General features: G+C 38.1%; 1 protein-coding gene and 1 long non-coding RNA gene across 5 annotated transcripts; both read left to right on the top strand.

Moving 5' to 3' along the window:
• Nucleotides 1–3,354: 3,354 nt before the first annotated feature.
• Nucleotides 3,355–3,829, top strand: LOC146488313 (uncharacterized). The gene is made up of 2 exons (XR_014866677.1): nt 3,355–3,556; nt 3,653–3,829. It is a non-coding gene; the product is annotated as an uncharacterized LOC146488313 (long non-coding RNA).
• Nucleotides 3,830–4,138: 309 nt separating this feature from the next.
• Nucleotides 4,139–26,562, top strand: LOC146488312 (TNF receptor-associated factor 2-like). Of its 4 annotated transcripts, XM_085123199.1 has the most exons (11): nt 4,184–4,232; nt 15,454–15,521; nt 20,416–20,609; nt 20,755–20,803; nt 21,063–21,167; nt 22,243–22,407; nt 22,711–22,788; nt 23,488–23,577; nt 23,953–24,402; nt 24,736–25,451; nt 26,075–26,562. In XM_085123199.1, exons 3-10 carry the CDS (start codon nt 20,464–20,466, stop codon nt 25,339–25,341), a joined length of 1,689 nt encoding a protein of 562 aa, XP_084979325.1. In that variant the 5' UTR covers nt 4,184–4,232; nt 15,454–15,521; nt 20,416–20,463; the 3' UTR covers nt 25,342–25,451; nt 26,075–26,562. The 4 variants fall into 4 exon arrangements, with proteins under 4 accessions (XP_084979300.1, XP_084979325.1, XP_084979317.1 ...); XM_085123174.1 differs by lacking the exon at nt 15,454–15,521 and having other exon boundaries at nt 4,139–4,232; XM_085123191.1 differs by lacking the exon at nt 4,184–4,232 and having other exon boundaries at nt 15,257–15,521.
• Nucleotides 26,563–26,657: the final 95 nt, after the last annotated feature.

Genomic DNA, 26,657 nt, shown 5'->3' with positions numbered 1-26,657 from the left:
TCATAGTTTTGTTACTTTTTATCTGCTTCCAGTTGGACAGCAATGCATTTAAATTGTTTTTCCTTATTTCTAATGATTCTAGATCTTCCTCCAACGTTTCAGTTGCCTCTCAAAATGGAGGCAAAACTGTGTATTTCGTTATATTACAGCTACTTTGGATTGGTTGAAAATAAGCGCCTCACTTTTTCAGTTAAAATGTTAATTCCAAGATGAGCAATTTTTGATTGTTTGTTTATTCGGTTCGATAGTGGTTTCATTAACTCTTGCTGTCGGTTGGCTTGATCCAAACTCAATGTTCAGTAAAAGTCGCTTTGATAAAATAAAAAAAGTGTTGCGTAATTGTCTGTGGTATAGAGTTTGTAAGTTCTTGTTAAATTCATCTTTAAAGTTTTGCTAACTAGGCCCTCGCTGTCATTCCGGAGGTGAGGCAAAAACCCCTTGACACTCCCAATACTTATAGCCATTTTCAGTATTACATACATGGCCGAGGACATCGATTATCTTTCGACATGCTACTAAACGGCTGAAAGACCGTTTGAACTATTAAATCGGAAATGTTTCTATTTATTGGCAAAAGAAACGAAAACTTAACTAAAACTACTAACTTGAAATGGCCATTCAATGTTAACTTTGCAGGGCTGTCAGGAAAATTCAAACTATTTGACCGCTTTCGATTGGCTCTGCTCCGTAACTTTCCGGTAGAATTAGGCCGTTTTGTTCGCATGCAAGAAAGTAAATTTCAAAAACTTCGGTTTATCGATCCCGGGTTGACTTTTTGAAGTTCTCCCAACAGCATCTTCATTGCCCAACGTCGAGTTCACTGAACCGTACATAAATCAGTTGTGCTCAACTCATACTTACCGTATATACGTAACATTGAAAATGGATGTAAAGGTCATGATCAATTAAGCGTATTGTAATTTTGGGATAAGTCAGAATGGTCAAAAAGTTTTAACAGATACTTTTTCTTAACATATACTGCAGGGTTAATTTCAAGTTCTGAAATTAAAAATAAGTATGCGCCATGGAATTATTTCAAAGTTGTACAGCATAAGTTATTTCCCCGGAAAAGTGCTCTATTCTTCTGTAAAAATCAATTGACAGATAAGAGAAGGAGAACACCACCGAATATATTCGTGTTTGCAACATTAATGCGAGTATTAATGCATTGTAAGCACATTCCCCACAACTGAGGTTATTTTAAACGACAAAACAATAGACAACGTATTTATGTTAACGACACGTTTTCTGTTTTAATTCTTCCGCTAAAATTAATAATCAATATAACGGCATTGAGTTCAAAGTCTTTTATTTGTGGAAGCGCAATACCAATATCTACCATGCGATCAACAAACTAAATAGATTTAACTGAGAATACTAAAATATTTTATTGTATAAATTTCAACTCGTGTACGTGCGGTTGGGAATCCTTCTGCGATAGAGGGCCAGACTGCTAACATCTTGAATTTGCGAACGGGACTTTGAGCGCGATGCTCAACGAGTTTGCCTAGAAATTCTAAAGGTCTCTGAAGAGTCTCTTGGCCGAGACGAAACGCCGCGTCAGACTAGCCACGAACATTTCCGAGTCACAAGTGACATTTTTTCAATTCTTTATTGTATAAATTTCAACTCGTGTACGTGCGGTTGGGAATCCTTCTGCGATAGAGGGCCAGACTGCTAAGATCTTGAATTTGCGAACGGGACTTTGAGCGCGATGCTCAACGAGTTTGCCTAGAAATTCTAAAGGTCTCTGAAGAGTCTCTTGGCCGAGACGAAACGCCGCGTCAGACTAGCCACGAACATTTCACAAGCGACATTTTTTCAATTCTTTATTGTATAAATACTAAAATAGTGTTAAAAAGAATGCAAAAAGTGCAAAGTGATGTTTGTTTGAGGGAATGCTGCTTCGTTTTGGAACAGGGCATAAGATCTTTTCAGCATCAATATTTTTCACTCTGGATCAAGGTGGACGGGTCTTCAAAATACGGAAAAATTATATTTGTGGATAACTGTGGAGATATAAAATTGAATAATATATTCTTTGTAATCTCATCTTTCTATAATGATCCCTTTTTTGAGTTTGCAGGATCTTCCGGTTTCACTGATATAGGTCCACGAACTGGTCGCGCGTAAAAGTTTGCAAACAGCACTACATTGATCATTCTTTAAAAGTCGAAACTTTAATTCCTTGCCGTAATGTTTTAATGGGCCTATTGGTAATCTCGATGTTGTATTTGCCTGCGTGCGTGTTCCGGGAGACCTTTAAAGCTTGGCAATACCGCAAACTTGCGTGTTAGCTCATTTAGATTAAAGAACGTTCCGACGAATTCTTCAGGTGTCGGTAAAGTTGATAAGGTAATGACTCAGTCTTCTTTTTTTTTTGCGATGTCGGCGATTTGATTTGGGTGGTGACCATTTCATTCAAATGTGCAATTCATTCCACTTTTCCTTTTTCTTTCTGAATTTCATATTGAAGCTCTGGTGATATATCTATATCGGCTATTAACTATAAAAGCGGAAAAACTGAGAAGAGTATCAGAGGCTGTGGTGGCCACACGCGTACGTCACAAGACATTAAGAGATAGAATATTTGCATATTTTGACATCACCAAGGAAGAAATGTGATTTAGCTGTGGTCTCGGTGAAGTGTTTCAACAAATTGTGACTCCAGGAGCGTGTAGCCCAGGTGATCCATTACAACATGGTATTCATTTGTCTTGCACATGCCTTCTAACATTTGACACGTCGTTTGGTCGTATATGAAGTCTTTGGACAATCGCGACGCGAAAAAAATTAAATAAAATAAAAAAGAAGCCGACCCAGAACTTAACTCGGTGCCTCACGGCCCGAGTAATTATTATTTGTTACTTCAATTTATTTCTCCGTTTCCCTTGGCATGTCGGTTTTATGTTGGAAATTATCATATTCAATCGTATATCCGGACCTGTTGTCGTTTCACCGGGGCCCGCCGCGCGGTTTTGGAGTGGGGGCCGGCTAACGCGTTAGGATGAGGCAACTAGAGGGGTCTTCTGAAATGGCAATAAATACATCGCACACTGTCAATACTGATTTCATTTTTTAATTGTATCAGCTAAATTATGTTTTCTTTTCTTTTGAAGTAACGAGTCAATGCTTGTGTCATTGTCGACTGAAGCTATGTTTTCATTCTTCAAGCGGCAGAAAAGGATCTCTCACGCGCCCGCCAACTGAAATGGTTGCCGGATTCAGAAGAAGAACTTTACAGATCGTAATGGTTTCATTTATCACGTTCTTCTCGGGCTCACACAACTTTTTGATTTTAATTAAGATGTCGTCAAAACAGGTTCTGAGAGGTCCGCCTTGTCACGGCGGCATTGCGCGTGACACTGCGTGACATGACAGAAACTTACGTTGCGGTGGCTTGGGACCGAGCGGTCCCGGATGAACACGCTAGTTGAACGTTTCAGAACGTTTTCGCTGAGTTAGTACTTTGAGTTGAACATTTCTACGGCTAAAAGGTATCAAGGAACGGATTAAGGACTAAGGTTTATGTCATTAACGGAACAAGGACACAGATGTAAGTTTTCAGAGTTACTGTTTTGCTTTATTGTATTGTAATTTCGTATCGCACCGAGCTCGCCTTTGTAATAATAGGTTTTCTGTTTTTCTTTAGTTTTCTTTACCGCATCTCAACGCGTCGCATCGCATCGCATCGCATCAGTTATATCGCTAGTACGTTCCCATTGCATTATCAAGGCATTATTCACAAGGAATCTTTTGTAAGGAATCTGGGAATCAATGGTAGCGTGTACAAGAATTTCTGTGAATTAAACTTAAGTTGTGTTTACAATGTACGGCTCATCGATTTGCAAGGTCCTGAGGCAGTTCTGCCGCCTCACGCCTGTCTCACATATATAAATTACTTAATATTATGTTATGTAAGTTTTTGCCTGTAAGTGATGGATACGGTCAGGATAAAATTAATTAAAATAAAATAAATATAAATTATTTTTTAACCACCCAAAAAGTGTGGGGAAAGCCCCTCAGCCCAACCCCTGCCCTGCGGTCCTTGTCAGTCACTCTATTCAAAGTTCGGGAATTCCCCGATTCTTTAACTTTGGGGTCATGATCATTTGCCAGACAAACAGGAAGAGATTATTTGCAACATCAATATGACATGAATATCTGCATTGTAAGCCAAAGACAGAGCAAGGATCATTTTCTTCTACAGAAATCGTTTATCTTGGATTTTGGTAAGTACCTGAAGACACCACGGTAAGTCCTCAGTGTCGATCCGTGCTGAGGTAGAACTCTATCCTTATTTGAAAGAGTGAGTATCTGAGCCATAAAATAAATGTGTGTCGGCAACTTAGGGCCGTGCAGTCAGTGTGTGTTACTTAAGGTGTATGTTTCAACATATCTCGGTTGCCTAGAACACGTTCTTGGTTCTTTTCATCATACCACTAAAATTGCGGATTTAATATATCATGCCGCGTTGGATCGTGTAACGCTTAAAGAAAGAAAGTGTTGATGCTTTAAAAGTGCACTTGCAGAATCACTGACAAAGCGATTTAAAAACTGAGATTATAGGTAAGAAGCTCTGGACCAAGGGCGACGCAACAGCTTTGTTTGCTGTGTTATCAAATCGAATAGTGTGGACATTTCTAAATTTATGATTCGTTTACAGATCGAAACTAGACATCTGCTTCATTGAGTGAGTGATCAGACGAAAGTTGACAAAAGAATACCTTACTCTATGGGGCGGAAGTGATTATCTTTAACAGAGTATTCATCTGCGTGTTAATGTTTTCCTCGTATTCTTGGAATAATATGAACGAGTTTAACATGCACGACATACATAGTCAAGAGGAGTCGATAAAAGATGTGTCATAAGTGTTCTGTTCCATTAGCAAACAATATTGATTTGAAAGGCATAAAGAGATGGGATCGAAACACACATGCGATACTTCACAGCACTCTCCCCGCTGATAAGGAAGTGAAACTGGAAAGCAACCAAATTTTCCGCTCCGACAGTCTTCTTTGACTCCGTTGTTTGGAACTTGCTTAGTTTAATAGTGATTGCAATTTCCGTAAAATGCACCCTTCGCCAGCGCACCGACTACTGTATAGCTACATACAGAACATTGATGCTTGATCGATATACTAGGTTAAACAGTTTTCGAAACTTCTGGCCTACAAGAGAAACTCTTGAACTATCCACTACTCTTGCGTCTTAACCAAGGTCGGAATGTTGGGTTTTAAAACGATACATTTTTGAAAAAAAAAGTATGTTCTGATTGCGAATGTAGTCTTGGCCTCATGGTACAATATTATAAATGAGTTAGTGATTCTAATGAGATTTTTTGCGTGACGTACTTTGCGTGACTTCAGAATAATAGATCGTCGACAGACAGACAAACTATGCAAGTTGTCGAAATTCTTCAAACATGTACCCAGTTGAGCCTGTCGCTCTGGTGTGTGCACTATCAGTGCACTATCTCAGTGTCGTTCAGTTCACGCAGTTCAGTGTTAACGTCAAGGTAGATATCGTCTTCATCTTCCCAGATCTGCCCAGACTAATCGAGCAAATGGCATGTATATCATCACAATAATTTCCTTTTCAGTTGAATAAGCAAGTGTGATTTGGAAGCGACCGAGGGGCTTTCAAACCTAATTAGTCTAATTACCATAGAGCTTCAGTGAAAGAGCTGAGGTTATCAGTGTGGGAAAGTAAACAGTAACTAAGTTATTAGGTCGTGAAGCTTGTAATGTCTATCGAAAACGAAAGGTTTACAAAGTGCAATATGCTCAGTTTCATTCGTATGGAACTTAATTGAATACAAACTATAAATAAGCCTTGAATGCATCACGATTTTTGCTTACATAAAATCGTCGAAGAATGATCTATTATTCAATATCCTTTGGGCTTCGAGTGGAGGTTAGCATATCTACCGGGGAAATATTTTTTTACGGTAGGTAACAAAAATTTCTTTTCGCCTGGCTATGCAGGTCTTATCGGCCATGAAACTGGTTATTTTCGAACCATTATAAACAGATAAAATGGTGCTTCCTTATTGGCTGGCTTTCAGTAACTACAGACAATTTAAAATGAGATAATGTAACTTCAGATGGGAGTCGAATGTTTATTATAATAATTTCATTGGGAATTGCGGCGTATTTTGCGGGCTAAAATGAAGAATTCAGCGGGCTAAAATATAGCCCGCTGCTCTGAGCCAATAAGAAAAATGAAAATAACGTAGCCAGCCAATCAGAACTGGAAGCCATTCAACTGTTAGTTCGCGCCGTTTTCTTGCTTGTTTGACTGGAAGCGCTTCATCTGCAAAGAAATTGTTTTGAGCTACAAAATCGATGGAAAACCTAACGAAGAAGCAAATTCTCAGTCGTCTGAGCTAGATGAAGAGGACTTTAATACAGAAACTGTGGGCGATGGTGGAAATAATGCCTGTACACGGCCAGAGGCGAGTGAGTGTAATTTGTCATCTTTGAGCGAAACCCGCCTAGTTAAGCAATTGCACGATTAATTTTAACAGTCGTAAGTGACTATTTCTTCGCTGTTTACAAAATTCTGTTATTTTCCTTTTAAAAACTTAGAAGCAAAGATTCTTTTGACAAATTTTGCGGTGTTCTGCCAAAGTTTTAAGTTTTTGTGACAACAAAAGCTTTTGTACAATAAAATAAACGCCGACGCGATTCCGGCAGCGTTCACAGAAGATATCGCGATCGCTTACTGTGCTGTCTTTGATTCCTTTGGTTAATGCCCTCTGAGCCTGAGTTGGGCCAAAAACATATTTACGCCTGCGAACATCAACTCTATTGTTATAGTAAAGACGGAAGCAGAGGTGAACAAGTACGGTTTGACTTTTAACATTTTTGCTTGTTGAGATGAAATGGCTCCTGGAAATGGCATTAAACTCAATTAATTAATTCATTCCGCCCCATTACGTAGTTTGACTGGCCCATTTCACATAATGCACCATTTACCTATCCTCGTCATTTGCCTTGACTTCTCTCCATTAACCTAGTTGCTACTTTTGAGTTAGAGAACATTTTCACCTTATTCCGTCAACGTAGATTTCTTTGCGGACAAGTCTTAAGTTTTGAACAGAAAGAATGAGGACGCTTTTACTGATTTCTTTATTGTAAAATTCTGTGCTGAACGATACAGTATATTTTGCGTGTTTCTAATGAGCGCTGGCGGATCTCACATCATGTTCCCCGTTATTCTTAGTGAGTTCTTTTGCTGGCCACTTAAACTGCGTGCATTAACTTTGTTCCCTCTCTGTATGACGTCCGGGAAAATACCCGCAATTCACAATATTCGCAAATAAACACTAGTATCTAATATATATATCAAAGTTTTGGAGTTGGATGTTACTTAACGGTTTATTGGAAATTGCCATTACAAGAACATTTTGGTCCGTTCAATAAAGGTATTTTCTTGGACAGGTGAATATTTTTAGACTGTCGCTATCGATCTCTGTACATCTCAATGACGTGCAAAGGGTCGTGGTGCGGTAACCGAAATCTGCTATATACTATACTACTACACATCAGAATGTGTTTCAAATCTTCCAGAACTAATTTTTTTCTCATCGGATGTGCATACACTAACACTGTTGACAACTGACGACGTTTAACTTGTAGGGATGCGTTTCCGATTAATCCGTATCATCACAGTTTCAGCAGTTTAAACCCCCTCCTTTTATTCTTACTGGTATGAAATGTTCCCCCAACGTGTTACACAAGCCGCGCGGATCATCTTTGTCTGACTCTACTTTTCATCTCTTCCGTTCGGCGGCCACAATACTCAGTTTGCCAGCCCTTCGAGAAGGCTTTCGCCCCTTAGTGTGAGCTAAATTAGGTAAAACGTTTAATGGTAATACTTCAAGTTTCCACTAATGTGAGAATTGATCCCAACGTAACTATAAACTTGGCGTTATATGGCGCCGAGTTTAAAACGCCGTTCGAGTAAAACAGAGGAAGCGACCGACTCTTGTTACCAAGAAGAAGGGTGACCCACGTGTTATCGTAAAAATAATACTTCAGGAACAGTACAGTCACTTGGGTACCGGTTATCGAATGAGTGCTAAGGGCACCACCAGATATAAGAGGTGGAGGGGGTGTAGGGAGTACTCAATATTCTATACATAATGGCTGATTAATTACCCATATAATCCACTGTAGATCGAACATGCAAAACTATAACAACAGGCGCCAGTCAGTGATATTTAAAATTCAATATTGCACGAAGGAGACACCCGCACAACGCTTCACTGATTCACTCATACATATGCTGAATTCTCTGGCTACACTGACAGACATGGACATCTATTTATTGAATGCTTCAACTCAAAGTCCACTGAACTCGAAGTCCAACTCGAACTCGAATCCAAACTCGGTGATTCGGGATTCCCGAAAACATACGTCTACTATAGAACATACACAACTAACGCATTCATGAATGCAGAATAGCAAGGGTAACAGAACGTTCAATTTGTAATTGATGTCAGCGATCAAGACCGCAATGCAATATCGCTGCAGGCTTGTTATTTGTTTCTTCAACTGATGCTCCGCCTACAATGCTATACATCATAAAGCGCACGTCTACAGGTCAATTAGACACATAAGGAACGCGAGTTTTAGATCATCGCGACTCGATATCCGCCTAAGCGCCTGCAAAAAAGTTATAATGCTATATATAGCGCACCTACACGCACTACAGGTGAAGTACACATAACCCACATACATAAGCAACCAGCTACATCGCGACACATAAAGAAGTTGGAGTCAAAGACGAGCACATCGCTTCAAGAGGAGATTAACTTTTTTTAGAAGAATGTGTTAGTTTTACAAACAGTGGCTTTCAGAAAATCATTCGTATTTCGCTGATCATGGCAAGATGGATTTTATTCTTCATCTGCTTCGTTTACTTGTTCATCACGAGAAGGCGACGAGACCAGAGAGCTGTAGAAAACACTAATGTTGAAGGAGGTAAGAATACTGACCCCAATTCATGTCTGTAGAGTAGCGTCAACTGTGTATGAGAATTACTTGGATGATCGATGGATTTTACCCGACGTTTTAGCCAGTCAGGCTGTTACTGAATGTTTTAACACTCTAGCATTTTATTCCAAAGCAAGTACGATTAAGCGTTAAAATTTTTGCGCATGTAATGCTGCCAGTATCGGTCAGTAATTTGGCTGTTAATGACTCCCCCAACTGCAAAATTCATTGGGATGATCGTAAATTTATAACGTAGCCTTTTTACCCGTCATACTGGCGGTCTTCAGTTATTTTGCCTCCTGTAACCATGCGTTTTTTACTTTTTTCAGGCTATCCAGACAAAAAACGAGTCCAGTAGGTTCCGCAGTGGCCACCTATTGCAAATGTAGAGGGTGAACCGTAGATTGCGTTTTGTTTCATTTTGTCTTCGTTTCCTTTGTGTATTTAAACATCAAGATCTGTTGAGCATTTTAAAGAAAATGATTATGAAAGATAATCTTAAACATACTCTTTAGTAAGTTTGGTTTTGAATGTATTAAACGAACTTATGTCTCTAATTTCAATGGAAAGGCTGTTCCATGTAACTGCTCCCTCAAAACCTAATAGAAAATTTGCCATAATTTGTTCTTCTTAATTTTGATATGTACCTTTGATGCTGATGGCGTATTGAAGGAATGTATACTTTCCTTAGTTTTAAAAAAGTTATCAAAGAATGCCGGTAATTTGTCATGGTTATGTGAATACATGAAAATTGCCGTCAGGTACGTATATTCAGTATTTTCAATGACTTAACAGTGGTCCAGATTTTTCTGCATGTGTAATTCAGTGGCGAAGGTTATAATCCTGATCAGTTTTTTCTATGTCCTGAGGATAGTCATTAGTCTAGTGGGATACGTGCTTGCTTCATGGTGTTATATAATGTGAGTAGTGTATTAAGAGGTGAGAAATGTCTTGCTTTGGCCATTATGCCGGTCATTTCTCCGCCACTTTCATTGTGACATGGTTAATATGGTATTTCCAAGTGAGTTCCTCATCAATATATAATCCTAGAAATTGTGTGTAGTTCACTTGATTAATTTATGTTCTTATCAGGAGATAAACTAGAAAGAAAAAACCTCATTTATCTCCTTTTCACTTGGATTTGTGAATAAACGGCTATTATTATTATTATTATTATTATTATTATTATTATTATTGTTGTTGTTGTTGTTGTTGTTGTTGTTGTTGTTATTATTATTATTATTATTATTATTATTATTATTATTATTATTATTATTATTATTATTGGTCGTTCAATGGTAATCACGTTTGCTTTATAACTCAACTTCCTCTTTTTAGTTTTGAAATCATGAATTGTGTTTTTTGACATTAAGAGATAACTTATTTGCATTAAACCATAAAGTTTCTTGATTAAGTTCTTGATTCATCGTTTTATTTAATGTGTCTAGTTCTTTATGACTCAAGAATAAGCTCGTGTCATCTGCAAATAATATAAAAGATAGTATATGACAAAAATCTACTTTAGTCACAGTTGAACGAGCAAAATATAATTTGGAATCGACCGAGGGGCTTCCAAAGAGGAGTTTAGAATTTATGATTTTTTTTTTAATTTTAGAGTTGAGGTTATGTAGTAAAGAACAACAGTGAGTAAGTTTCTAGGCCGTGACGCGGTACGCCGTGCAATGTCTTTCGAAAATGAAAGGTTTAAAAAGTGCGATATATGCATTTTCATTTTTTATTCACTGAATTTGAATACAAACTTATAAATAACCCTTGATGACCGACCGATATATAATTCCTTTATAATGTATAACCGGCCTTTTATTTCTTACATGAATAAATATCTTCGATGAATAACTTAGTGTTCAACATCCTTGGGGTGTAAACATATCTAACTGGGAAATACGGCGGATTACTATAGTCATTTTCGCCTGGCTACGCATATCTTCTCTGCCTACTGGTTAGGTTTCTGAACTATTGTCAGTGGACAAATGGTGCTTCCTTAATGTTACTTAAGGTAGAAGTCGAATATTTAGTAAAGACGTAAGCTGAGGTGAGCAAGTACGGTTTGACTTTTAACATGTTTACTTGATAAGACTGGAAAGTGGCACTGGTAGATCAGGGTGTTATATAATGTGAGTAGTGTTTTAAGAGGTAAGAAATGTCTTGCTTTGGCCATTATGCCGGTCATTCTTGCCGCTCTGACTGTGACATGGTTAATATGGTATTTCCAAGTGAGTTCTTTATCAATGTATAATCCTAGAAATCTTGTGTAGTTTACTTGATTGATTGGTTTCTCATTGATAATCACGTTTGCTTTATAACTCAACTTTATCTTTTTAGTTTTGTAATCATGAATTGTGTTATTTGACATTAAGAGATAGCTTATTTGCATTTAACCATAAAGTTTCTTGTTTAAGTTCTTGATTCATCGGTTTATATAATGTGTCTAGTTCTTCATGACTTCCCCCGCCAAGTGGATTCTTAACGGTGGTTCTTTGTTCACTCTCTCTATGACGTCAGGAATATTTCCAATTTTCAGTAGTATTCAATATATATCAAAAACGTTTTGGCGTTGGATGTTACTTAAGGGTTAAATGGAAGTTGCCATTACAAAAACATTTTGGTCTGTTCAATACAAGTAAATTCTTTGGGAGACGAATATTTTTAGACTGTCGCTATCGATCTCTGTACATCTAAATGACATGCAAAGGATCGTGGTACGGTAACCTACTTGATCAATTGATGATTGACTACTAAAGTATGCAAATGTCACATCAATTTGTCAGTTTCAAAACACAGTCCCATGTATTCGTAATTGCGCTAACTTTTTAAGGACGGTGTCTACTAATAAGAAAGTATTTTTGCGCGGTTTATGACTATGCAGGGAAAGCAGATCTTAACAAGGGCTTCACTAACCTACTCAGACATATTCTGAATTCTATTGGCTACACTCAGACATGGACATGTCTCTATTAAATACTTCAACTCAAAGTCCGATCCACTGAACTCGAAGTCCAACTCGAACTCGAATCCAAAATGATGATTCGGGACTCCCGAAAACAGTACTTGAACCGTAGAACATACACAACTAACGCATTCATGAATGCAGAATAGCAAGGGTAACAGAACATTCAGTTTGTAATTGAAGTCAGCGATCAAGACCGCAATGCAATATCGCCGCAGCCTTGTTATTTGTTTTTTTCAAATGATGCTCCGCCTCCCCGTATATAGCACGTCTACAGGGGTTAAGCAGTCAGCTGCTTATCCCGCGCGCTCCGCCTATACCTGGCGCCTGTACATTACAATGCTATATACAGCGCACGTGTATAGGTGAAGTACACATAACCCACATACATAAGCAAACAGCCACATCGCTACACCTAAGGAAGTTGGAGTCAAAGACGTACATATCGTTTCAAGAAGAGATTAACTTTTTTTTTAGAAGAATGTGTTTTACAAACAGTGGCATAAAGAAAATCATTCGTATTTCGCTGATCATGGCAAGATGGATTTTATTCTTCATCTGCTTCGTTTACTTGTTCATTACAAGGAGAAGGCGACGAGACCAGAGACCTGTAGAAAACACTGATTACGAAGGAGGTAAGAATATTGACCCCAATTCATGTCTGTAGAGTAGCGTCAATAGTACATGAGGATCGATGAATTGTCCCGGACGTTTTAGCCAGTCAGGCTGTTACTGAATGTTTTAAGAGCGACTGCCTGTAAGGATCGAGAACTGCATTTCAGCGACCGCTTGGTCGAATTTCTGATATTTCGCCTGAAGATACCCTTGAATTAACTGTTTTCGAAAATCATATTTTTAAGTTCCAAGGTATTTTATTTTTTGAGAAAATTGCGAGAGTTTGAAATGCGGCCTAGGTGCGGTCACGGGCCGATGAAAACCGCGAAAAATTTAGGTCAAAGGACGAAGCACCGTTCACGGTGTAAAATAACCCAATGAACTTGAAACGTTACTCAAACCTAGACCAACCATCTCACAAGAAAATTAATACAATAAACATTTTAAACTCGCTGGCTGCTTTCTAAAGCATGCAGATTTGTGTACGCTACTCAAAATGGCCTCGAAACTAATGCCTATTTTCATTAAAATAAAAGTGTTTCTGGTATGTCATTTTTTCTAAATTAAATCTCATATCTCGAAAGACAAAGAAAAGAACTTTATTTGTTCCAAGTTTCAAGCTCTGATTCAAACTCTTTCCCACTCAAGGAAGATCGAATATGCGTGCGATACTTGCGGCTCGCAATTCACGTCACGAATTATGAGAACAGAACCGATTCACAAACACTTGACATCTGGAGCCCGTGAATGTTTCCAAACATCACATATTAGGCCCTAAAACTAATCAGATTGACTGAAGACAGCCATTCAATGTTTTTCGATCCCAGATTTCTTTCCTATTCTGCTCTAAAATAATATAGTTATTCCGGTCAATTAGCATATGAAACATGCGCAACAAATTTGCATACCATTTAGATGTCGCAGGAAAAAGTAGTGCAAATCAAACTTTACAGTTGCTTTATCTTCTTAAATGAAGCGGTCGATCAGTAAAATGGAGAAAAACGTGTGACTTTGTTCCTTCCGTGTTGTTTTGAGTGTTCGTTTTAAGCAGCGACGGCTCAAATCAATAAGCTAGCCTGACACTGAACAACTGTATAAACTCGATATTCACTTCGCTGATGTGGGTAACGCCCACGTGATCTTGGCCAGGCATTTCGGTATGGAATCCTACGCGTACAGGGCGCTTTTAGAAACTGTAACTAGTGAAAATTACTGCTTGTGGGCCAAGCTACGACTACCCTGGTGATGAAAACCTTGTCAAGCTAAAAGACTATACAAGAGATGCGAGCCGCCCTAGCCCATCTTGCCAGCTTTGGTTGTTGTTGTTTTTTTTTTTTTTTGCCCAAAAAATTCAAGTATCAGCGTCATTTCGTTTTTTAACTTACAGTTATAAAGACCCTGGAACGTTAATTTTTTCGTGAAAAAAAAAAACACCCATAACCACCTTCCTCACAATTAAAAATATAACATCTGTATATTTGAGAGCATAGTAGTGAATTTCCCACCGACCACCAACCCGACCTTCCCCTCCCCCCTAGCAATAAGCGTCAATAATGCTGTGGTTATTGTTTACTTTCCTATTGACCGTTTTTTCGCTGCTCCTGCCAGTTTGTTTCAACTCCGTGAAAAAAAATAATAACAGGAAATCTGAAATTGGAAAATGTATAGGCGAAATACGGCCCTCACCCGCACGTGCTAGTGATAAGGTAGTTACGGCCCTCACCCGCTTGCGCTAATAAGTTAGTTTTCGTGGCCATCATCAGACAGACCAAGGCTGGCAAGATTCCTATCTTCTCGGAAATTGAAAGAAACTGGCAGGAACAACGAGAAAACCGGTTTAGGAAAGTAAAAAATAACCACAATTGACGCTTATCGCAAGGGGGCATGGGGACGGGGGTGGGGGAGGTCGGGTTGGTCGGTGGGGAATTCACTACTCTGATACCCTCAAAGTTAAAAATTTTATATTTTTAATTGTGGGGATGGTGGTTATGGATAGATTTTGTTTTGCGAAAAATCGACGTTCCAGGATCTGCATTACTGTAAGTCAAAAAACCAAAAACTGACACTGATACTTTAACGTCGAGTTTTTTCGCGGAAAAAAACAAAGCTGGAAAGGTGGGCTCTCAGATCTCTTGTACAGTCTTTAAGCTTGACAAGGTCATCATCACCAGGGTAGTCATAGCTTGGCCCTCAAGCAGTACTTTTCTGAAAGCGCCCTGAACGCGCAAAGTGCCTGGCTAGGATCACGTGCACGTTGCCCACATCGACGAAGTGAATATCTAGTCTTACAGTTGTTCAGTGTCACACTGGCTTATTGATTTGAGCCGTCGCTGCTTAAAACGAACACTCAAAACAACACGGAAGGAACAAAGTCACACGTTTTCCCCCATTTTACTGATCGACCGCTTCATTTAAGAAGATAAAGGAGCTGTAAAGTTTGATTTGCGGTTTTCATCGGCCCGTGACCGCACCTAGGCCGCATTTCAAACTCTCGCAATTTTCTCAAAAAATAAAATACCTTGGAACTTTAAAATATGATTTTCGAAAATAGTTAATTCAAGGGTATCTTCAGGCGAAATATCAGAAATTCGACCAAGCGGTCGCTGAAATGCAGTTCTCGATTCTTACAGACAGCCGCTCTTAACACTCTAGCATTTTATTTCAAAGCAAATATTAAGCGTTAAACTTTTTGCGCATGTAATGTTACCAGTACCGGTCAGTAATATGGCTGTTAATAACTCCCCCCGACTTTGAAATTCCTTTGGATGATCTTAAATTTATAACGTAGCCTTTTTACCCGTCATGCCGGCGGTCTTCAGTTATTTTGGCTCCTGTGACCATGTGTTTTTTTACTTTTTTCCATCCAGACAAAAAACCAGTCCAGTGTACAGAGGACTTGCCTCCTGTTTAACGCCTCAAATATGTCAAGACTTCGGTAACTACAAAGCTATGTTGATTGTTAAGTCTGTTGACTGAATATCAATGTCAATAAACCCTCTCTTACATGTAACGAGCATCTTAATTCTAAAACGGACACGTGAAGTTCATCTTTCTCTGCTTACTCCACAACTAAACGGCTCCGACAGCTTCTGTTCAAGATAGAAGCCTCGCTCCAAGGACAAGCTCAACTCATAAACGCTATCAAAAATTTTGATGGTTCGGGAAAATAACACCTCTCAAAGGAAATACTTAACATCATTACAGAATAAATAGCACTGGTCATGAGATGCTATCACCTCCCTGCTAGGCGGACATCATCTTCAGAGAGCTGATCGCTAGTCATTACTTGTAATGGTCGCTGGCACGTTCCATTTCCATCAAACGTTCTGGATGTTCATTCACTTTCAATTAAGCTACATTTGAGATCCTCCCCTTTGATTTTTTTTTTCGTCGTTTTCCTTTTAATTTATTTTGTAGTTTCAAATTATACACTTGCCATAGAGCTGATGGAGCTCAGCTCGGTACCAATTGTAATTATTGTTATTTTTATTGAATTGCATGAACCTTATTACTGCAGTGATAGCTCTATTTAAGGAACCTCTGTATAATAGAATCCTCGGCATAACGAACGCTATTCTGCAGCCCGGCCTTTAAAATGTATGGAATAGAACCTCGATATTTAACGGGCGATTTTCCCTAATACCTCGGCACTTCCTAGGTTCCGCAGTAGCCACCAATTGCAAATGTAGAGGGTGAACCGTAGATTGCGTTTTGTTTCATTTTGTCTTCGTTTCCTTTGTGTATTAAAACATCAAGATCTGTTGAGCATTTTAAAGAAAATGATTATGAAAGATAATCTTAAACATACTCTTTAAGTTTGGTTTTGAATGTATTAATGTATTAATCGGACTTATGTTTCTAATTTCAACGGGAAGGCTGTTCCATGTAATTGCTCCCTTAAAACCTTATAGAAAATTTGCCGTAATTTGTTCTTCTTAATTCGATATGTACCTTTGATGCTAATCGCGTATTGCAGGAATGTGTACTTTCATTAGTTTTAAAAAAGTTATCAAAGAATGCCGGTAATTTGTCATGGTTATATGAATACATGAAAATTGCCGTCAGGTACGTATATTCAGTATTCTCAATGACTTGAACAGACTTGAAAATGTTACTTGTTTAAGTTCTTGATCGTTTTATATAATGTGTCTAGATCTTTATGACTCAAGAAGAAGCTCGTGTCATCTGCAAAAGTAATATAAAAGACAGTATCTGCAAAACAGGCCCGTAGCAATGCTAAAGCACCCACCGTCACTCAAAAACAGACTGATTGTGTAAAATTTCGAGTTCTCGCGAGGTGAAATACGAGTTTGCCGTAGGGTGACCGTTTTTCGTGGTTTTCTACCGTTGTATGGAACATTTAAAAAAAATCTAACTGTACATCCTTCAGTTACTTACCTAGGACTCCAAACTGAAAAAGTATGAGCGAAATCGATTTTTGACCGTGGCCACGATTTCTTTGATTTTTACTGACAATCACTGTTAATTCCTGTTATGAAACTTAACCCTGAATATCTGCCAAAAATCTAACTTAAACCTTAAAGGCGCTATTAAAGTTGCATTAAAAAGCATATTTTGAATTCTTATAGGGATTACCGCTGTACACTCTTTCCCAGACACCCGTTCCCCGTTCTCTGTTACCGGTTCCCCGTTCCCGGTTCTTCGTTCCCGGTTCCCGTTCCTGGTTTAAGTAATATCCACCATACTGTCGATCGATTAAAATTATAAAAAAAAAAATGAAAGTTCGGTCGAAATTCTTGTGACATTTTTCTATTTTTCATGTAGAAATAGAATAATGGAAAATTAGACGATATCTATGCCATTTTTCTATTTTTTTATTTTTTGAACAAAATGAAAAAAAATAAAAAATGGTGTGGATAAATATCCTTTTTTCATTTTTCTGTTTTTCTATTTTTTGGGGAAAAACGGAAAAAATAGAAAAATGATCTAGGACTTGGAGATTACTTTATTTTTCTCACTTTTCAACAATAACCAAAAAATAATAAAGAAGCAAAATAGTTTTTAGCCGTTGTGTTTTTTGAATTAAACGTCAAAATTAGAAAAATGGAAAAATGATCGATTTTTCTGACCATTTTCTTTTTTTCTATTTTATTCTGTACTTTAAAATATGTAAATATGATAAGGATAAGTAATATTTCCTTTTTCCGCTTTGGTTGGAAAAATCAAAAATTAGATTGGCCGAAGTGTGCACGGACCCTTTTAGGCCGTGACGCGGTACGCTTGCAATGTTTTTCGAAAATGAAACTTTTAAAAAGTGCAATATATGCATTTTCACTTTTTATTCACTCAATTTGAATACAAACTTATAAATAACCCTTGATGTCCGACCGATATATAATTCCTTTATAATGTATTACCTTTGTTCTTACATAAATAAATATCTTCAAAGAAAAACTTAGTATTCAACATCCTTTGGCTGAAAGCATACCCAACTGGGAAATACGGTGGATTACAAAATTCAAAATACAATGCCATGTATTCGGAAGCTTGCTGTTTTTTTCTCCGTATTTTATCCGTATCATCGCAGTTTCAGCAATTTATCCCCCCCCCACCCCACCTTTTATTCTCACTGGTATAAAATGTTTCCCCGACATGTTACAGAAGCCCGGATCATCTTTGTCTGACAACATAACTACTTACACGGTTATAAAAAACAATTATCGTGCATATTCAGTCGTGCTGTTTGATGATTGGCCCCGGAATATGCCATACCTGATACAATGATTTCATGTCAACAGTTTAAGAATTTTCCGCTCATTGAACTGGATTGACGTACCAAACGGCTTGCTGCCTTGACTCGGTTATACAAAAACTGTCTTTCCTTCAAAACCCAACCGTGTACATGATACAAGAAATCCTTGAAACTAGACACTTCGTCATGCGGCGTACCCCCTTTAATTCCAGCATCATCGCTGTTTGTTTTTGGTTAGTATGTGGCTTTAGTGATGATCGCTTCCATTGCTCAAAATTCCGTTCTTCCAATTTGTCGGCTGTTCTTCGTCTTTATTCGTCTTTGTCGTGCCAAGAATATTTGGTTTTCATCGGTTATAGTAACCTGCACTTGTAGTGTTTCCATTGCTATAAGAAACAAGCCTTCAGTGTTCGGTATTAAGTAAATGCGAAATTTTAAAAGACGGTTCTTCTTTTTCTTTATTCTTGTTCTTCGCCTGTCGCGCAGATCATATTTCCCGACTAAGTAAGGGTGCGGGAAGTCTATCCGATTTCTTAGAAAGCAATCATCTTAGTCCTTCTTAAATCGGTAAATGCGTTGCGTGAATTTAATAAGATAAACATGATGTAGGGGATTCCCCGTTTTATAAGGTCACTACCCCAAAGACAATGGAACTAAATCCACTGAATAATTTACCATTAGTGTCTGGAGGTATCCGAGCGTGCGTTAAGTCAGAAGCAAGGATAATTTTAAAAACATGTTGTTTCCAAGGCTACAAATAGACTTTTCTGCAAACAAACCACCTTTATTGAGGAATGTAAGTGAATTTTATTGTTAGCTAGATGTATTTGTTAGCGCTGGTTTTGAAAAATATATGTAAGTCGCATTTGATCTTTGCAGCCATACCATACCTGTTGACAGACTTTAAAACATCGAACTCGCCTTGTCATGGGAAGGCTTTTGCTCCTTAGTTTGAGCTAATTAGGTACATTTAATGGCTATTCTTCAAGTTGCCAGATGAGAACAGAGCCCAACTCCGAACTATAGACTTGGCGTTTAAACCGCCATTACTGAGTAAAACAGAGGGGTCGACTACTCTTGCTTCCGGCGAATCGAGCCTTAGTTACCAAGGAACTGTTCTTAAGGGATTTCCCCTTTGATACTCAAAAATATGGCAAGGACTATTGCCGAGAATGTAGAATGGTTGGTAACTGAGATTGGTATATTGATGGATTTTCCTTCATCCCTCCCTTTGTGTGAGGGTCATGCCCCAGCAAGTAAGGCGCCAGTATTTTAATCATCTAAATTTGCAACGATATTTATTTGCTTCCCAAGAAGCAAATTTGCATGGTATTCCTGGATGAAACTTTAAGGTTCAATAAAGTAAAGTACATTAGAATTAATTTTGTAGAGAGAGACGTGGTCTAAAATTAGTATTTGCGGCGATTCCATGGTAGAGATACTTCTTCCTTCTCTAAGAAAAGTAATCACTCTGTTACGAGTTCGCATGGCGGAAGTTTGACAGCCATTTGTTAACAACAGTTGACAACCATCAACTATGCAACTTGAGGACAAGATACTTAGCGCCTGGTAAAGCAACTTAAGTGTCTAAACAGTACATTAGACGGTATTCACGAGACAACGATTTGTTTTATTGAACTGGAGGTGACCAGTACTGTTTTTATTGGATATGAAGAGGAATAAAGAGTTACCTAAACAGAATCCAAATAAATTAGCTTTAGCTACGATCTTTCGTTGTCATCACGGGGCCCTTACCAAGTGATGAAAAATTCAGTTTTCACGTGATCCATGACAATTAACGTCACGTGACAGAATGTCATTAAAGTCCAATCGAACGACAATAAAGTTCAATAGCCTTCCTTACTTTTCTTCTAGTTCTTCGTCTTGTCATTTTTCAGGAATCATGACAACAACTACGCGCATAATTTACAAACATATTTCCAATAAAAAGCACAGGACTAACAAAATTTAATGGTTGCTCGTACTGCAATTGTTTTGTTTTGCTTATAATTTCCCACCAATCAACCGAAGTTGGCAACAGGTCACCATCGTTCTGATCTAAACGCGCTTAATAATCGGCCGATTTTTGACCATTTTATATTTTCATTTATTTCAGTCAAATAAGCCATTGTAACCAGAGACGACACTGGTGTTTACTCATTCGATGCCAGGATACCCAGTATCTACGAGAAGTAAAGCCTCAGTTGACGCAAGATATTTGTGTTCATATTGTGGTTATATTTTAAAAGATCCTGTCCAGACAGATTGTGGTCATGTTTACTGCAACTCATGCGTTGAGGAGCTCAAACGGTAACGAAAGAATGGCTGTATTTAAAAAGATACTAGCGAACAAAGAAATAATTAATTCTGTGTATTGCTTCATTACCAGTTCGGTAATCGAATTAAAATAATAATAGAGCAGAATTGAAAGTTAACGTAACATTAATTTTAACAGGGAGGATGGCAGCTTCACTTGTCTTGTCGATAAAGAAGCATCTAAAAAGGTATGTCTATAACAGACAAGAAAGAAACATGGTCAAAGAAATAGTTTTGTTTTGTTTGTTTTTGTTACGTTGTTTGGATTTCTTTTTGGCCGTATACGTTCGTGTTCAGAGCGCATAAGCCTTTGACGAATTACACTTTTTCAAACCATAGCGTACCCGAGTTAAACATGAACACATCATGTTAACAGTAGTCATGCAGATTTGTATACTTAATCTTTCTTACAATCTTCCAAATATCTAACAAAATTACTAATTGTAGGTCTTCCTTGATAACTTCATGAAGCGTGAAGTGCTTTCACTGGTTGTCCCATGTTCTAAATCAAATGATGGATGTACATGGAAAGGAGAAGTTAGACACTTGGAGGTAATTTGAAGAAGCAAGCAAGCAATGTGGCTTTTAACGACATTTTTGAACAGGATATATGGATAACAAAATAAGCTTGGTTTAGAGCAACAACGTGGTGGTCTTGACAAGAGAGAAACAGAATGGTCTTGGTGTACGTGGCATCACGATCGTGGAAGATGATCCGAAATTGAGAGCAACCATCGTGTTTTACTTTAAACTAAAAACAGTTTTAACTAATACAAAGTATCAAGCTGTTTAACAACCCAAACAACTGCAAAGTCGTGACTAAAATCATATAATATGGATGATCCAATCACAATCATCCCACCCATTCAGCTCCAAGGAAACCGTCAAGATTAACTGGGCTATTGGGCTAAAAATAGCCTCGACGTTTTTCACTGGCTAGTCAATATTTCTCTCAACACTAAAAAAGCAACAGCTGTTTCAAAAATATCAAAGAATACATGCGGTGGATAATTAATATAACAACAGCATGGAACGACCCTACTCCATTACTATCACTGACCGTCCTGTTACATCATTTCATCATCATCACTTCATGCTATAGGGAATGACATTACAAACATCAAATCATTGTCCCTTTTTAAGCCAAAGCTTAAAAGTTTGTGAATGATGATTGTTTAGCTATTTTTAAATTCGTTTGATCTTGTGAAATCATTTTTTAGGTAATTTTATTTTTTTATTTTATTTTATTTTTAATTTGCATGGCCCCACTGAAAACCGCCAAGGCGAGTGGGCTCCCTGGATAAATATTATTATTATTATTTAAATATATACTGGGTATTTCTTTTTATTATTATTATTTATTATTATTATTATTATTATTATTATTACTATTATTATTGTTATTATTATTATTATTATTATTATTATTATTATTATTATTATTATTATTATTATTATTATTATATAACGCCAAAAATATATACTGACTTTTTTTATTTCAGTCCTAGATATGAAATGCAATTATAATCGCTGAATCGCGAAGAATGAAGATGTTAATGTTCCAGTGCACTGAACAAAATAAAAGATAATCATAATAAAGGCGCTAAATTCTTTCTTTTCCATTTAGAAACATATCCCGTCTTGCCCTGCCGAAAAAGAGCGTTGTACCAATCCTAACTGTCCCGAATCGATTAAGAGATCGGAGTTTCAGCAACATGTAGAACAGGAATGTCCTTACCGTCTTCAGTTGTGCACGTTATGCGAAGAACCGATTACAGCCGCTGCTCTTAAGGTCAGTGTTATAATGTATTTAGTAACTATCTGTGCATAGTCAAACGAGAAATTGTCCATCTAGTACAAAGTTCTTACATTTACAGCGAAGCATCGGATTGGAACGAACGTCAGTTACGAGTTGGTAACAGGTGAAATAACTTGACCCAACGAAGATGGAAAATTAAAAGAAAAAACATAGTGGAACGAAAATACCTTTATGCTGAACACTCAATAGCTGTGGCATTTAGATAATGGTAGATTTAGATATCATTTAATTTTAGATAAGCTGATGTCCTGTGTCATTTGCTCCTTACTTTTCTAGAGTCACCAAGAACAAGATTGCAAAGTGTTTCCTGTGCAATGCCGCGGGTGCGGTAAGGAGGGAATTCCGCGAGGAGAGGTAACGATTTTGATGTGTCTCATGTAACGGTGAGAGACGCAGAAGGACATTACTAACCATTACTAACCCATAATATAATTTTTTATCATTGCCCCTTACCAGATGTAATTTCGACTACCAACATGTTAGGTTTTTTAGCCACAAAAATCTTCCATGTGATGGTTTTTAATTGCATTTCCCACTTTAAGCAGTAACTGCACTGGAAACGTCGCGATCTATATACAACTCAAGTGAATACATTGTGAAACAAACGATTATTTTACTTATTATTACTTAGGAAGTCACAAGCTCCTGCGTTCGAGTACGTTCGATGATCTCGATCCCAGGGTTTCTCTCCTTTGCCAATTTGGTGATTATGTCATCCGCCCCTGCAAAATCTGAGGGGTTGTCAGATTCGCGTCCAAGATCCATTCATTCGTTGTTCGATCGACTGTCCCATACAATCTACACTCCAATCTGTATTAGGAGTGTGTTCTTTCTACGTCGAACGCAATTAAAAATAATTTTGTCCAAAGTTGTATATTTCGGTGTTGTTTGTAGACATGCAAGTCAATACTCCTCTTTATCAACCTTTAAGGTAAGCTGTTGCATAGGTACAGAGAACGAGAAATGAAAGATCTTTCTATTCGTTTACATGTAGTATTAATGAGGCAAACACTCGGATGGTTTTCGACCCATGATAATTTTTCCTTTACATAGTTGGAAAATCACGTAAGTCCCGTCGATGGAGACTGCGAAGCAGTGGAGAAAAGCTGTAGGTTTGGACAAATCGGATGTGGTGCAAACCAGGTTTGTGACAACGCTACTTGACAATTAAAATTAATAATCATCACTGATGTCTGCCAGCATACAATAGAAAGTAGCAAGGAAGCCTAAGGATTAACCAAACGGCTTATGGAAATCTAAGGTCGCCCTTTACAAGAAGAAGATTGAAATGTCTCGTTTCCCGTCGCGCTACCGAGTCAGCTTTTTTACAAACGTGATTAGCTGATATCCAACTCACTTTCGCGAAAAAGAAGAAAAAAGGAAACGAAATATTTTATAGAGATAAGTAAAATAAGATGTATTTTTGCGTCGACTCTAAAACAATTAATGCCGCATGTATGCAAATAAAGAACTAAATTGAAGTAAATTGAAGTTAGACACCTTAAACGTGATTCACAGAAAATGAAGCAATCGGAAGCCAAGGAACACAACCAACTGTGCTCAGTTCTTCACTTAAATCTGCTGCTAACCTTCGTCCTTCGTCTGGAGGAGCAAATGAAGAGTCAGCTCGGTTCATTTGCCGGTGCATACGGTGGTGGTGTCACTGATGAGTGGATGAGGAGTTCGGAGGGGCACATTTCCAACGCAATATCAAGGATAGATACACTTATGAATGAAATTACAAATTTGAGACAGAAGCTGCGAAATCATGACCAAAGGCTTGCTTCACTGGAAGGGAAGGTCATGACACACAGAGGATTGTCAGTGGCATCAAAGCAGGCATCTTCACCCGTCCTCCCTTTGCCAGAAGACATTTCTAGACGACTTACAAATGCTGAAAATGCGAGTGACAATATCGAGTTCTTGATAAGTGAAACAGTCCGTCAGCTGAACGATATTAAACACGAGGTAAAAAAAGAAAGTCAAGGCACTGTACATATATCTAATATTGCTCTCTTGATTTTTCACTTGCTTTAGAGTTTTTGTGCAAGTGCAACTTACATTTACAATAATAATTTCTCTCAATATGTGATCACCTTTAGATAAGAATGACCACCTTTAGAAAATAAGTTCCAAATTCAGCGTTTGAACTGAATAAGCTAATTCAAAGAGGATTCCGTAAAGCTCATTGCTATAGGGAGTTTTTGGCTCAGCAAGCTGGTCAGTGGAGAGATCTAGTTGTAAATAGTGTGGGAAAGCTATGATTTATTGATTGGTTCATTCATTCATTAATTCATTTAGGTATCTTCACTTAGGCGTCAACTAGACGGTGCGGTGGAAAGTAGAACGCGACTTGAGAGACGAATGGATTCCACAGAACACAATTTGGCGCTTAGAAATGTCGTTCTGGCAGACGTGGAGGAATTTGTCCGTCAACAGCAGTTCTCCACCTACGATGGAATCCTTCTGTGGAAAGTCACAGAAGTTGCTCGTAAAAGAAATGATGCAATTTCCGGAAGACAGAGCTCCATTTACAGCCCATGTTTCTACACCAGTCGCCATGGATACAAAATGTGCACCCGGCTGTATTTAAACGGTGACGGGATGGGTCGAGGAACACATCTGTCGATCTTCTTTGTGGTCATGCGTGGTGAGTATGATGCGTTGCTTAGCTGGCCATTCAGACAGAAGGTCACCATGATGTTGTTGGATCAAGATAATGTGGAACATGTCATCGACGCCTTCAGACCTGATCCCAGCAGCTCCTCTTTTCAAAGGCCAAGACGTGAGTCAAACATTGCCAGTGGATGTCCGATGTTTTGCTCTCTGTCAGAGTTAAATACCCATGCCTATGTCCGCGATGACACCATGTTTTTTAAGATAATCGTTGATACTGTCGATATTTAGGAAGAACTTCATACGGCACTAGCGGGTTTAATTGATTAAGGCTATAAGTAGTTTCAACAATCCCACCCACATGTCATGTGGGAAAATCATTGGGCACTATGCTATTCTTGGTTTTCACATGACGTCATAAAAAACTGAAATTCATAACTAAACACAATATTGGGTTTTTATCTTCATCACATATAAGAAAATCTAAATTTCCATCGGCTTGCTTGTTTTCAGCAGGATAGCATTCTTTGTTTTGAAAATAGAGCAGTTTGAATTTTAGATTTTTGCGCAGTGCGTGACAGAAGGATTGCTGCTCTAAACATGTCACGTACATGAAAACATCGATTCGCCTCGTGTTTTTTTTAGGTCTGATCAGCTAACATGTAATAGAAGGGTTAATGTCAAAGTGTGAAAGTTCAGCAGAAAGAAGAAAGCCGTCGAAATAGCCAAGGTAAACTCCAGATGTTTTTGCTAGTTTCCGGCCGCCATGTTGGTGCCCATCAGACGGGGCACCAATATGGCGTCCCATACTAAACTCTGTAATTTTCTGTGGTACATTTTCTCGAATAACTCGATTAGGAGATATTACACAGCCCTGTGGCTTTCACACGTTGTTTATGTATCACTCTTCTACAACTTATCAATTTCTTGACTTAATCTATTGAATGGTTGAGGATTTTATTTTTTCACTTGCGTGACGATGTGTGAGGTGAAAACCACCTATACTAACGCAACCGTGCCTTAGGAGATTTTAAATATAAACATTGCTTAGAAGACACTTGAGTTCACGCTTCAAGTCGAGCATGTCAGAATAAGGTTGGCCTACAGTTTTCTCGGAAGGAGTAATCACCCGGAAGTAAAAAGAAAATATAGCAGCTACACTTAACGAATGTATCCACCCACGGGCTTGAATTAAGCTTAGCAAAGTAAACAAAAGTTCTGCCTAGTGCGACCAGCCCCTAATATAAGTTTATTTGTATGGCACCTCAAAAGTAGTTATCGCTTACTGAATGGCCACTAAGTCTCAGTAAAAGTGGCGTTTTCGGAACTTTATCCTATTCTAGAGGGTTCTTCTTGACGTTCAAGCTAATGGTATAAAATTTCGTCAATCTGGGTAGTTTAACAGCACCTTTAAATGTACGGTAAAAACGTTAAATGTGTGCCTTATTTTCATTATTCCTATTGTTATTATGTTAAGTTTGCGCTTAAAAAATAAACAAATGGAGACGTTGATTCTGCTGCAAATTGTTCACAGTCCGACTTCCATCATTAGATGGAACAATGGTTCTCTTACAATGTCTTCCAGAGACCCATCTTGGATGTCTCTA

The sequence above is a fragment of the Pavona decussata genome, unplaced genomic scaffold, assembly GCF_977016875.1.
Source record: "Pavona decussata unplaced genomic scaffold, jaPavDecu1.1 SCAFFOLD_11, whole genome shotgun sequence".
Lineage (NCBI taxonomy): Eukaryota > Metazoa > Cnidaria > Anthozoa > Scleractinia > Agariciidae > Pavona > Pavona decussata.
The sequence above is the reverse complement of the archived record's forward strand: the minus strand, read 5'-3'. Positions and strand labels throughout refer to the sequence as shown.